We start from the raw sequence: 14802 nt of genomic DNA, 5'->3' as shown, positions 1-14802 counted from the left end.
TTATAAAATGATAAAACGAGAAATAAATTAGGTAAAAAGGAAAATATTTTTAAAAACAAAAAAAAATGTAAAAGGCCGGTTCCATGTCTACGGTCTATACCGATCTTTTTTTCTGAGGACGGTGGTTTGGTCTGTGTGCACTGCCCAGTCCGTACACTATATTTAATGCATGCATGATACAATAAGTAATATATTTTAATAAATAATCAGGGATCCAAACCGAAACGAATATCGGTTCGGATAAAAATAACGGTTCAAGATTCAGGTTAGTTTCGTAGGTTCAGTTCAAATCTCTAAAAAGTTTCATCACCTTTGTATACAAACAAAACATACATTTGAATTATGTTTTATTTGTTGTGATAATTTGATTTATTGAGTTCTAGAGGATGGTTTCTCTTCTAGTGATGCTCAAGATTTGCTTTATTGTACTCCTTCATAGTTGTGCCACAATCAGTAATATTACATTTTGATGTGTAATTATTATACTATATGTAAATAATTTATATATTGGATTAATTTATCTCTAGGTAGGCGAATAACAAATGGAAGGTGGGGGGAGGGAATTCCCCATAGTAAATTTGCCTGTTCTCGTATATCATTTTAAGCTAATAAAATTTTCCCTCGATCATACATACCCCCCCCCTCCCACCACACTCCCATCTCCCCAAAAAATGTATACAATATACCATTATAAGGAAGAATTTAAAAGAATAAGTAAAAATTGATAACTTTTTAAAATAACGATTATAATTCAAAATTTTTAGAAAAAAAGCATTTTAACAAAAAAAGTGAAAACCCAAAATTATTTTTATAAAAATCTACTATAGCCAAAGGCCTACAATAAGTGAGCTTAAAAATCTCCAACAAAATTTATGGGGAAAAGATTCACCTAATAGTACTCCACCCCCTCCCTCCCCCCGCCCCAGCAAAATCCTGGATACGCAGTGTCTAGGCATTATAAGCTTAAATATATTTTAAAAACTTTTAAAATGAATGGTATCCTTTAGCGGTTTAGATTCGGTTTCAATTCGATAAAAAATACCGGTTTATCGGTTAGGTTTGGATGGCTGTAAATAATTCCTCTTCTCTTGAACACTTTGGTATTTAAAAATCTTATTTTTTTTAAATATTCATAACGTTTGTATGATTCATTAATTTATTGTATACATGATTCGTTTTTTTGTCTCCTCAGGGATAAATTAAAATTAAAGGATATTTATAATTAAAAAAATGGAAACATATTTTGAAGGAACTAACCAGTAACCACCTTTTATGATGTGAAGAAAGTGTAGAAGTCCCAATCCATTTAAATATTAAAAAATTTTTAAATATAAATAATGTTGCAACAGTGCAGAACGTAGTGATTATACACAATTTTTTTATTGTAATATATATAAAAATTGATTATAGATTATTTAATGCCCGAATAATCATATAAAATCCGGCGAATATTATAATAATATATTTAATTCGACTAAAATAATAATTTTTGATATAAATAATGTTTATTCATGATTTATAATATCTATAAAGAATAATCTAATATCCATTATGATTTACATATATTTTTTAAAAAAAATTAACTATTTTTTTGGAATTTTGTCGGGTGTTGTACTAGCTATTATGACAACTTCGCACGATTTTGGGAGCACTTCTTTCAACTTTTCCTTGATGGCCTTATTATCGATCAGTGGCAAATTTTTAAGTTCCAATTTCTTTAGAAGTTTTAAGGGCGGTAAATTATTTAAAAGACCCCACTCTGAAATTTCGTAGCAATTGTCTATGATCAATGTCTCCAAAGTGTTCGCCGAATATTTTGATATCTTCGTGAGACAAGCATCGGTAACGTACGGAGAATAACGCAAGCTTATACTATTTAAACTTTGTAAACCATCGAGATATCCGAATCCCATTTCATTTACACATGATTCGTTTGTGTCAATGGCTTCAATACGACGGCCGACTGCAAAAATAAATTTAACATTAAACTTAAGCTGCATTTATAATAAACGCGTCATCTTCAAGTGTTGCATTATTTAACGCAGTGTTATTAACAGCTGATTCAGTTTTAAAAAACTAATTTTAGCTAAAGCTAAAATAGAGATAATTATTTTATATATTATCAAGAAAAATTATATATATTTTAAATGAATTCGCTATTATTTTTTATAATCGTATCGCATTTTTTTTATCAATGCACCGCAATATATGTTTTTTATTTTATACATATCATTATCAACTTAACTCATCATATTTATATATTTATACCTATTTATTGGCTTAATTTGTAATAACGCAACGCTTCAACATAACGCGTTTACTATAAATGAGGCCTATGACGAAATAATTTTGGTGATAATAAATTGAAGGGTTTTAAAATGTTGTGTCGTTCACATATTGATAAAACCAATTATTTTGAGTTAAAATATTTAGCCTTTTTTCTTTCTTATACACAAAGCTTTGATCAATATGCAAAGTAGTCTAATTTTTAAAAATATATCTATTTTTAAATAATAAATATAAACACAATCTATTACCAGCCAAAGCAAACAATTATTTGAAAAGTAGTGCAATGAATAAGTTTCAAAATTAAGTTTTGCCAAATATTTTGTTTATATATAATATATAAAAATTATAGTTAAGGTAATTAACAAAAAAAATAATATCATTATAGAGCTTTAATGCTTATATTTTTTGATATTCACCCCAGGCGTGTATGCAGGAATTTGGTCTGGGGGGGGGGGGATAATAAAATATTGTTTTTTAAAAATATCAAGCATAAATTTATTAGGACTAATAACTATTTCTAATACACAATTTTAAATTAATGTGAATTATAAAAAAATTATATGTAAAGAATCACTTAAATGACCCAAAATAGAAATTTGAATTTTTTGAGCTTTAAAATTTATATATAAAGTATAAAAAATTTAAATGTTAGAAATATAAATTAATACACAAAAAGCTTAGGGAATAATTGTATTTTGTATGTTATATATTTACAATGTAAAATCCAATCTTCGTTGGGATTGAGCTAATTTTTCAATTATCTCATCCTTGCTTGTTGTCAAATGCCTATAAATATTCAAAAGATCCAAACCTTTCAATCTACTTTCAAAAGTTGTACTTCTTGGTTTTCAGAGACCTGCAGTGGCCGGGCCTGAAATTTAAAAAAAAACACCCAAGCTGAGCCTGATTTTTTTAAAAAAAAAACATCTAGGCCAGACTGTATATTTTAAAACAGCCTATATTTGAAATCGTTATTATTAGCAAAATCAAAAATAAATATAATTTATTTTAAAAAAATCCGGGTCGGGCCTGAAAATTTTATTTTAAAAAAGGCCAGGCCAGGCCTGAAAATTGAGCTTAGTTGTAAAAATCTTTAAAAAAATCCGGGCCGTGCCCCTGTTATTCTCCTTAAAAAAGAGAATGTTCTCTCATTAGTTTACTATTGGGAAGAGTTGCTAATATATATAAACCCTTTTAATACATTGGGATTAGAATCTAAAATGTGTTTGAAATAATGCAGAGCATCCATAGAATTTTTTGGGAATGTATCAACCACAGTTAATCTTATAAACATAGTTATTCAGCTAATAAGGCATCATAAGATACTTTAACATCTTCATGATAAAAATCCAACAAATATTTTTTTTTCTATCACCATCTGAAAAAGGTTGGGAAGGCTTTTATGGAAATAATATTTGCAGATTGGTAAGTGCTGCATAATGAATTAAAAACCATTCATTTATTTGGTTTATAAATTTATTTGCATCTAAGAATACTCTTCTACTGATCTATATTAATGTTTTAACTATGAGCTTGCCTTGCTGCAAGTCGAGTGAGACAAATATTAAACACGTATAGCTCTGCTTTTGACTTAACAATAACATATAAAATATGAAATTCTTCATAAACATTCGCCCTAATTTCCTTGAATTTTAATAAAATGCTCTCCGCTATTCTCATCTTAATCAAGTCATCATGTTTTTGAAAAGTAATACATAAAATAGTTGTACATTCTAATGAGAAAAAAAATTTGGAATAAGCATTAAATCCAATAATTTTCTTGCTTCTAAGGAAAAATTTCTTTCAGGCCATTGTGATATGTCAGTAATAGCAAATAATCGGCTCTTCTAACTCCATAGCTGTTACTGCTTGATGGCAGAGACTCTATCTCATAGGACAAGGTTGCAATTTCTTTCTCCCTGTTGGACAAGAAGTTTCAGAAATAATTGTTATTTGACTAGAAATTGGAAATGGTAGATAAATATTATACCACTAAAAATTTGAAAATAATAAGATAATATTACGCCAGAAAACTTGAAAACAAAATTAAATGATAAACTTAGTGATGAATGTGGTAATAAATGTAATTAAATATATACTTAATATGAGATAGGAAATAATATTAACATATATAAATTAATATAGTACTGTGTAAATTTAATTCAAAACATTTCCATATTTTTTAATTCATTTGTAAATAAAAGTTTTAACTTGTAAAAATTGATTTTGACTTGTAAAAAGTTGTTAAAATATTTACAAACAAATTAAAAAAATATGGAAATGTTTTAAATTAAATCTTTCCATATTTTTTAATTCATTTGTAAATAAAAATTTTAACTTGTAAAAATTGATTTTGAAACGAATTAAAAAATATGGAAATGTTTTAAATTAAATCTACACAACACTCTAAACAAAAATATTTTTGAAAAATATATCCAGCATCTGCATTTTTTGGCTTTGGGGGGGAGGTGGGATTTGTCCCCCCTTCACTGCATACACCAATGATTTATCCCTATTATTAAAATTTTGATTCTAAAATAAATTTAGTAAATTAATCCATTTTGACCTGGAAAAATTTAATTTTATTTTATTTCCTACTTGTTGACTACTCCTTTTTTTTACATATATAAATAACAATTTTCCAAAGAATCAACCTTTAATAGGTAAAGTGAAAAATGATGATAGTAAATGGGTGGGGATAGAGAACTTATTTTCAAAAATTGTATTGCAAAAAAAAATTATAAGTGTTAAAATATGAATTTTTTGTTGCCAAAAAAATGTTTATAACTTAAAACTGATTCTAGTGAAAAAAAGGCCTATGATAATTTTTTTTATAATAACAATTGAAAATTTTTAGGATTTTCTTTACCATTCAATGGTTAGTTAAAAAAAGATGCACTTTATTTATTTACACCTTAATTAATAAAAAATTTAAAAAGAAATTAATTTGGACAAAAATGGATTAACAACTTTTCCAAAATAAAGTTCTAAATATTGATAATAATATTTAATGTAATAATTTAAGATACCATCTTTTGAATTTTCAGAAACAATTGAATTGTAATCAGAATCCCATGCAGATTGGTTTTTAAATTTTAATGATGCCCCACATCTAAGTAGCCATTCAGCAGCAGCTTGATCTGGACCAACTTCTTTTACCCTCTTTTTATCATATCTATTCCATACCACATTTAACCATGCCCAAAAGCACCGTTTTTGGGAAAGTTGGTTATGTGTTGTAAGTAGGACTAATTTATATGGGTAATTGTAGGATATATATCTTTTGTTAATAGATAATAATTTTATTTGATAATATTTAAATTTTAGAGGATGATTTTTATTCCAAAATATATTCAGAAATGGACGTCGCAAAACATTCATCTGAAGCAAATATCAGCTGAAAATGAAAAAAAAACTTTAGGCCTTTGTTAGAATGCAAAATATCGTTAGACTTTTTGCAATTTAAATTCATAATTCATACTCTCATGATTGGGTTTCTATTGTTTCTTTATATTATTCACAATTTACCAAAATGATAATTATGACCAATATTATTTTGAAGGTTGCTTTATTAACATTATAAGCCGATTAGATCGATATCATTGTCTATTTTTCGGGAATATATTTTCGTAACCTGATCATATTACATTTTATTGTCCTTTGAAACATGGAATATGATTATTTTTTTGGAGAAGATAAAATGTAAAACATTTGATAGAACTCAATTTATTTAATATTATCAGGGGAATGACTATAACATCTGGGTGTGTGACATTAAGAAAAGACAATAATAATCTTATTGGCATCAGCATTGGGGGTGGGGCTCCTCATTGTCCATGCTTATACATTGTACAAGTAAAATAAATTATTTAATGTTTTTCATTACCTTTGATTTTTTATAAATTTAAATAAATATGAATTATTTATACCCTTATTTATCATCTGAATATTTCATCAATCATGTAAAATATGTATATATATACACATACACTTTAAAAAAATATTTATTTACTCTGGCTTTTATCATCTTGTATACTTAATTTCTTTATTAAGATAATTTTTTTACTTTTTAACTAACACAAATATATTGATTTATTTATAATTTGAAACCTAAGATATTTGACAATACAACTGCATCATTTAATGGATCATTAGCCTCTGGTGATGAAGTTACAGCAGTTAATAAACAATGTGTCAAAGGTATGTCTAAGATAGATGTTGCAAAATTAATTCAATCTGTATCGGTATGATATTATATGTATATATAATAATTTTTATAATATATAAAATCTGATTCATATGCAGGCTGTGGAAGTAAAAGTTTTTCCCTCAGCATGAGGGGAAGCTCAGTGTAAATTTCCCATTAAAATCAATATTTATATTGTCTTCCTAATCTCCCCTTTATGAAATTCATAAAAATCTTATTTATTAGTATATATTTCAGAATTTAATTATATATGGTTGATTACCCACAAAATTATCCATTAATAAAAAGAGTATTAACTACACAAAAGAAAGAAGTTAAATTTCCTTAATGATAAAATAAGATATATAAGTAGCAGAGAAATAAATAAGTTGTTAATATTTTTATTGTTACATTTTTAAAGTTTAATAAAAATTAGCAAATTTATATATTTAAAATCCCCATCAAATTTTCAGGTTAATGATTAAAACAAATTTTTGTTGTTTATATTCAGTAATGCTTATCTTATTCTACTTATGATTTTAATATATAATGTAATATAACTATACTATTAGTATAAAAATATATATAGTTTTATAATTAATAAAAATTATTCAATTTGAAGTTATTACACTTATTTAAAATTTAAAATGAGCAAGATTTATAGTTAATTAAGAATACAATTGATGTTTGAATTTTTATGAATTGCCCCTTCAAATAAGTAATAAATATTTATGTTAAATATTTTTTTAAAAAATGATTTTAGGAAGAAGTAACAATCCATTATAATAAATTGCATGCTGATCCAAAACAAGGAAAAACTCTAGATATAAGTTATGAAACCTTAATATTAATTATATCCCTCAATATATATATATGATTATCATTTAAACTATTATTATTACAAATTATGTTGATAACAGTAATATTAGTCTCAATTTCCCAATGATCATTTTTATTCATAAATTTTTTATAAATACCTACCACCATTCACAGCTAAATTTAAGCCTACTAAATCAAAACTTAAAGAATAATTTATAGCAAATTTTTTAAAACAAGTTTATTTCAGAGATCCTGCCATTGCCATTGGTTTAGGTTCATATAAAAATAACCATTTAGGTTGAAGGTTCCATTTGTAATAAATTATAATAAGGAGTTGGTTTAAAACATTAAAAACCGTTTCAAAACTTTATCACATACTAATTTAATAGTATATCAAGAAGTTAGAGGTCTTCAAAACCCGATCTAACCTATCAGATTGGGTTATTGTCATTAATTTTTATATTAATTTCATATTCCGGACCCTACCCGACCAGAAGAAAATCGCATTATAAATAAAATTTTATTTATTTTAATATCATCTTAAAATTGTTTTCTATTTTAAATCAACATCTTAAATTCGTTTCTTTACTTTATTACTACTATTACTATACTACATTCAATTTAATAATAAGATAAATTATTTGATTATAATTAAAATCATTAATTAACCGAACCCTAAACTCCCGTTATAATTGGTAACCGATAAATTTTAGCACCCAGATTATAACCGAGAACCTTTATTCATTACGGTTCGAGTTCTTAGTTATCATATTCATTTTAAATATTTTTGTTAAAATAAGGATTTAAAGAGATATTTTACCCTATTTCCTTTATCCATCTATTCACATTTTGTTTGTTTTTTTCATAGTGTTTTGTCCCATAAATTAAATTCATCTTAAAATTAATAACTTATAAATAAATGAAAAAAATTATTTTTTTAAATTAAGTTCTCAAAAAGGTGAAGCATCGAATTGTTGAAAAAATGAGTTCTTCAACCGCCGACGTCTTGGGCTTAAGTCGGGCCATCCTTTGCAATGGTTAGTATTTTTTTTTCTTTGTAAATTTTAAGAATATATATATATCAAAATTTTTACAGATTCATTAGTCAAGAAAATGGAAGAGTTGAATAGGAACGAAAAAATTTATCGTGGGATGATCATATTGACCAGAAAATTATTAAAAGCCATATTTTGTTGCTCTCAAAATTATAAAAGTTTTAAAATTATAAATATATATAGCAGCATTGCAAATAATGTTTATTACAGCTTTAGGCGAGATATTTTGTAAAATCGGAGTCAAAGAACCCCAAAAAGGGGCTTCACAAGCATTTACTCAATTCGGAAAGATACATAAAGAAATTGAAGCGTATGGCATGCAGATGCTGAAGAAAAGTAAACTGGTAATGCAAAAATATATGTAATATATTTCCAATAATAATATGGGTTATATCTAGGGTTTCCAGGTCAAAATTTTCAAATTGCGGGAGAAATTTGGTATTTTACGGGAGAAATATTGGCCCGCAAAGTGCCGGCCTTTGGCCTGGTTTGTAAAATGGCTTAGTTAGTCTCCCCTCCCCCTCCCTATTAATTCTTACAATTACTTTATATTAATATTAACAAAGTCTAACGTTTTATGATATTTTAAAAAAATAAGAATATTTTATATATAGTTTTAATTTCTACTTATTTATAGTAGATTTATTTTATTTATATATAAAGAAAATAATGCGTATGTATAAATAAGTTTCGATAAAATATAAAAGAAAATCCTAATAGTTTAGTTATAATATTAATTATAATTCGAGATTTAAATATTGTAATTAAACGTTAACATCGTTATTGAAATATTTATAAAATTGCTGGCACGTTATAGCTAGGGTTCTTAAACGGCCATATTTTAGTCTAATTTTAAAAACGGCTTAATCATTTTATCCAATAAAATTTTACGCGAGCCTAAGATTTTGGTTAGCGAAATCTCGAGATTTAGGCAATATTTTTCTGGCCAAAATATTGAGTTATCCCTTTTTAAAAATCGGCTCAAATCGAGCCTTTTAACAACACTGGTTACATTTAGTCAATTTTAAATTAAGATCTTATCGAAATCATATTAGGCAAGCTTCGAGATTTTATTATAAGATGTTCAAACCCTTTCTTCCATATATGAGCAAATTCTACAGGCTTGCTTAATACTTTTTTGGCGAAAATATTGCGTGATTCGTTTTTTAAAAATTTAGCCTTTTAAAAACATTATTTTAAAACTGATAATCTTTAACGAGAATCTTATATTTACTCATTTTTGATATTATTTTAGGTTCTGATAGATTTGGGAACCTTTTTAACCAAAGCGATACCTGATACCAAACTAACTATCAAAAAGTATGCTGATGCTAAGTTTGAATATTTGGTAATTATCTCATCTTTTATTTATTAATTATTATATTGATTAGAATGATATAAATCTGGTCGAGATTAAAAAATGATGATTATAATAATAATACTCTCTTTTATTAACAAAATGATAATTCGAATTTGTCCGAGATTAGGACAAAGAAATTGGTTTTATTTAACATTGAAAAATAATCGCTTTAATGTATGAAATTTCGGACTAATATAATTAACCTTGGGGGGGGGGGGGGTAGGTTATTAAATCAAAAATTGGGAATCTCGCTTTTATTTCCTATTAATATTTTTTTAATCAATATGGGAAATAATATTAATAGATTATAGGGAAGTTAAACATTGTATTTAGGTAAAAAAACCGCAAAAAATGGGGGAAATATCTTAAAGACTTTAAATTTGGGAATTTTAAGAAATATTGATGATATTTCCCCCATTTATAGCTATTTTTTGTTTAAAATTAATTTATAGGTGTCTACTTTCCTAGCATCCATTATAATTATTTTTATTATTGCTTTTTAATTTTTTTAGAAGATATAAACGAGATTCCCAATTTTTTGCGATTTAGAACGGGAGCCAAGATTTTAACTCCTCGTTTGGTATAAAATGAAGTTCAAAATTAAATCTTAAATTTTTTTTAAAAAAAATTTGTAAAAATTAATTTTAAATATGTTTTGATCAGTGTTTGTAAACCACCTGAAATTCCTTTTTTAAAATATATTTTAACCGAAAGCCATCTTGAAATTTTTGGAACAAGTTCTAATACCAGGTTCTTTTCTTCAACTATATATATTTCTACAAGATAAATAATATAATAATACAATTATAAATAAACAAAACAATTATATATTTATTATTATTTTTTCTTCTAATATTATTTTTTATTTCTCTTTTCTTCTACAATAATAATAAATAACAATTATCGATTTATTTTTTTTTGCTATAACTATATTTTTCTATCAATATTTCATTTACTATAATTTCCTACAATTCAATACTCAACCCGGTTATAACACATATAAATTTTAGAGTTCTTGGGATCCCCCCCCCAAATCATATAGATATTTATCTTACTAATTCTTTGAGGAAACAATCTAATTTGTGATGCAGTCTTTTAATTTCTCGTACTCCATTCTTTTTTGAAACCTCTTTTGATTTTAAGAAATATTTTTAAATTATCATCTATGGATGACAGTGTCTATTCCTCTGATCATTGTTTCCTCTGCCTCTAAAGTCTGGATTTATGTATCTTCCACCTGTTTTTATTTAAGAATATTGGCCCAAACTCATTAAATGAAATACAATCATTTGAATTCTAGTTGCGATTTTGATTTTTTTTAAGGTTCCGATCTCGGGTTATATTAAATTTATTCCACCCTTAAAATATAATAAACATTTTATCATTTTTAAAGTCGTATTGTCTTAAAGTCAAAGAAATGGATGATGAGGAGTACACATTTATGGCTTTAAATGAACCACTATATCGTATCGAGACTGGAAATTACGAATACAGGTTTATTAAGTTTTCAGCATGCCGATTAATAATGTCCAACGGAAATTCCCTTGGCTCATTTATTTAAATTTTTATTCGTCTAATTTCACAAGACCTGTCAGATTTGACAGGTTTATTAATAAAAAAGAGGATTGAATTTTATTAATAACTATTCCAAATTCTAATTTATATCTCTCTAGCCCTTAATCCTTCTCCTTACTCCAGATTGTTTAATGTAAATATATTTAATGCCAATCAAAAAATTCCCTTCAGTTTCTTGAGTTGAGCGATTATCCTGAATAATATATATTAATTAATATTTAAAAGGTTAATTTTAAGATGTCGACAAGAAGCCAGGATCAAATTTTCTAAATTGAGAGGCGATGTCATGGAAAAAATTGAGCTTTTAGATCAAAAATACTGTAAACATTTTAACCTTTTATAATAAATATTCTCTTCTTTTTTTAGTACAAGATTTAATTAATCATTTGAAAAAATTGATAATTGATATGGAAGAGTATCATTACAAGTGTTACAAACAGATGAAGAGTCTTTCAATATTTCCCATCGAGGTTAGAGATATCCTAATTTATTTTTTGATCTGTAAACCCACCTATCATATGATTTAGATTGATTTATCGAATTCTATGTTTTTGATACAAAGTAATAATACTGTGAACTCTAATGACCAAGACGAAGGTGATGATATTATAAATTTAAGTGATCATGATGAACTTATTACAAGTTTTATAAAATATTATATAGTAATAGTATATAACGAATACTTTTGTTTATAGATATTGATGATGTATCTCTGATGGCGTACGATGAAAGTCTCGTTAAAGACACTTATTTGTTATCTCTTGATTAATAAAAGAGAAGGATTTGTAGAATGGTGTGGAAATTTATGTGCAATTTTTTTTATTCTTTGTTTAAAAAAAAAGAGTTATTTATACCAAAAATATTTATTTATTCTTATTTTATGATATCATAAATAAACATTCCTATTTTTTCAATATAATTTTTTTAAAGATCTTATTGCTGTTTTTCACTAAGAAAGAAGTCGATATAAAATGGTGATGGCATTTAAACAAAATTTTTTTTGAAATATTTATATATATGTATTCTTTATATTAGAGGTGGGCATGGGCCATAAATATTCCTATGATCCAATCAGCCCCATGAGTCTGAATGAATTTTGAATCATGATTGGGCGTGATGGGGTAAAAAATACCAGACTTGATTGTGCGTGAATTCCGGGAAATTTAGTTTTTTAAATTGTAAGGCGTATCGTCTGCTGAGTATTATAATGTTCTTTCTTTCTTTCCTTTCTCTTCTCTTCTCTTCTCTTCTCCCACAACAAAAATGTTAAAATATAATTTAGGATGATCCTTTATTTGTAATATTGGTCCTGTAAATACTTTATAAGCCTTTTATATAGATTTAGAGTAACATTGGTTCTTTTTCTGGGATATAGTATTTTTTTGCACAAATTATTATTGAAATATTATAAAAAAAATCAGTTGTATGATAAAAATCGTTTGTCGTTTGGAAGTAAAAAAATTTGTGAAAAACGTGCTTCGGATAACGTTTTGAAAAAACGTTTTGTTTTTAAATATCCTAAAATACAAGATATATGGTTTTTAAATGTTCTACTGAACAATTTTAAAAGATGAATATAACAAAGCCTACGATATATTCTTTTAATTTAAATATTATAAATTATACATTTTCTAAAAAGAAATTAAGTTTAATAATTTTAGAAAAAGTATTATTTTTGAAACTTACATATATTTATTTACACATTTTATAAACAAAACATTTTTTCCTCGAGAATCTACTTTTGGTCACTAAGTTCAATGCCTGTTTTTTTTACAAATTCAAAAAATTTGAATTAATAGATTATAATTTTTCAAAAAATTAGCTAGTAAATTTTGCCAGCTCCATCCAATTCGACTTCCATTAATGATCATTTTCTAGAGCCAATACAATAATGGTTTACTATAAGAAATATTAATGCGATTTGAATTCTTAATGACTACGAAAATATATAGTATTATTTTGTTTGTTATTTGCATAGATAAAAAGACAGAATTATTATGTTCGATGAAAAAAAAACTTAAGGGTAAATTTTAAAAGGTGTTGAAATATTAATAAACCTTGTTTTGAAATGTTTAGAGAAAAAAACGAATTCTAATATGTCTATATTTTTTGGGCATGATAAAATTTTGTCTTTCGTGAATGGGCGGGTCGGGCTAAAAAATTGAGCATTGGGCGTAATTTTTTTTTAGTGCTAGTATGAATGGGCGGGTCCTAAATAAAAAATTAGTCTTACATTAATTTTCCACTCTTACTCTTTTCAATTAACCTATTCGTATTGGAGTTACTTGGGGGAGGACATGCTCTGGTTGTATAAAATGTACTAATTAAATTAAATTATTACATTTTTAGGGAAAAAATAAATAAATAGATATTTTGGGGAAATAACTGTAACTAGTTAGATCAAGGAACGAATGACGTTCCTTCTCAAAAAAATAACGCCATTTAGCACTATTATTTTGTGTAAATTATAAATGTTAAGGTAAACCGCAAATACTTGGGTAAAAATTTTAATATTCTCTATCGGAGTTATTTAAAGATAACTTTCAAGTGGATCTAAATTCAGATACATTATATATTTAGATAAAGATATACTTAGGCACATATACAATTTTACAAATGCATCTCATATATATAATTTTACAAATATATCTAGTTACAGATCCAAATTCTTTTAGGATTCTATTAAAATTCAAATTTCGAAGTTTTAATAATTCTTATACAAAATATGTAACTAAGTTATTAAAATAATTGTTAGCTTTTAATAATAAAACACTATTCTTACCATTAAGCCACCCCCGTATAGCTATGCATTTTTCCGCGTTAAGCTCTTTCTACAAGGGCACTTGGTAGCAGACTGATTGTTATATTAAATGATTAACAACTTTATATTGGTGTAATCTTGAAATATATTAAAATCCCGACACTTTAAAAAAGTTATTCAAAATCTGATGTATGCCAACTTATAAACCTAAAATACAATAAGAATGAATGTAGATGAATATTTTCATAATATTTATATAGACGTTGAATCGAAGGCTAAATTTTATGATATAACACTAATTAAACCTCGTCTAGCACCTGGGCAATTATTGAGATGTAAAATAAATATTGGCTCAACTAAAGAATATTATAAAATATCCACTTTCATCCCATTCTTAGATACTTTTTTATCGCAAATAAAAGTACGGTTTTTAGATTAAAAAAACAAGTCTTTAGCAATCTTCAAGTTTTAATACCCAAAGATCCATCTTGGTTTTCTAATGCCACTATTGGTAAAATGAAATATTTAGCAAAATTTTATTATGATATTGATACTGAAATAAATTTAATCAGTGAATTCGAATTGTGGTATAAATATTTACTACGTTTAGCTATTTTACCTGAGCATGCTATTGATGCGCTCAATCGGTGTAGAGAAACCTTGTCTCAAACTCCTAATAATTTGAAGTTGTTTTATATTCTTGCATGTTTGCCTATTATAACCAGTACGAATGTAAGAACTTTCCAACTTAAGAAGG

At 26.0% G+C, this 14802-nt stretch overlaps 2 protein-coding genes across 5 annotated transcripts; one reads left to right on the top strand and one right to left on the bottom strand.

Moving 5' to 3' along the window:
- Positions 1–1426: 1426 nt before the first annotated feature.
- LOC135926390 (ATP synthase subunit s, mitochondrial-like) lies at positions 1427–5698 on the bottom strand. The gene is made up of 2 exons (XM_065462256.1): positions 5319–5698; positions 1427–1963 (listed from the first exon to the last, which is right to left on the bottom strand). Exons 1-2 carry the CDS (start codon positions 5668–5670, stop codon positions 1584–1586), a joined length of 732 nt encoding a protein of 243 aa, XP_065318328.1. The 5' UTR covers positions 5671–5698; the 3' UTR covers positions 1427–1583.
- Positions 5699–5891: 193 nt separating this feature from the next.
- Positions 5892–12137, top strand: LOC135926386 (PRKCA-binding protein-like). 4 transcript variants are annotated; one of them, XM_065462248.1, is made up of 13 exons: positions 5892–5991; positions 6033–6138; positions 6405–6533; positions 7239–7305; positions 8242–8331; positions 8391–8507; positions 8560–8693; positions 9605–9697; positions 11103–11203; positions 11510–11604; positions 11651–11754; positions 11812–11926; positions 11980–12137. In XM_065462248.1, the coding sequence occupies exons 1-13, from the start codon at positions 5957–5959 to the stop codon at positions 12051–12053; spliced, it is 1260 nt and encodes a 419-aa protein (XP_065318320.1). In that variant the 5' UTR covers positions 5892–5956; the 3' UTR covers positions 12054–12137. The 4 variants fall into 4 exon arrangements, with proteins under 4 accessions (XP_065318320.1, XP_065318321.1, XP_065318322.1 ...); XM_065462249.1 differs by having other exon boundaries at positions 6033–6144; positions 11522–11604; XM_065462250.1 differs by having other exon boundaries at positions 6033–6144; positions 11812–11881.
- The last annotated feature ends 2665 nt before the right edge of the window (positions 12138–14802 follow it).

The sequence above is a fragment of the Gordionus sp. m RMFG-2023 genome, chromosome 3 (genome assembly GCF_954871325.1).
Source record: "Gordionus sp. m RMFG-2023 chromosome 3, tfGorSpeb1-WG-v2, whole genome shotgun sequence".
Taxonomy (NCBI): Eukaryota; Metazoa; Nematomorpha; class Gordioida; order Chordodea; family Parachordodidae; genus Gordionus; species Gordionus sp. m RMFG-2023.
This window is presented reverse-complemented; position numbering and strand designations above follow the sequence as displayed.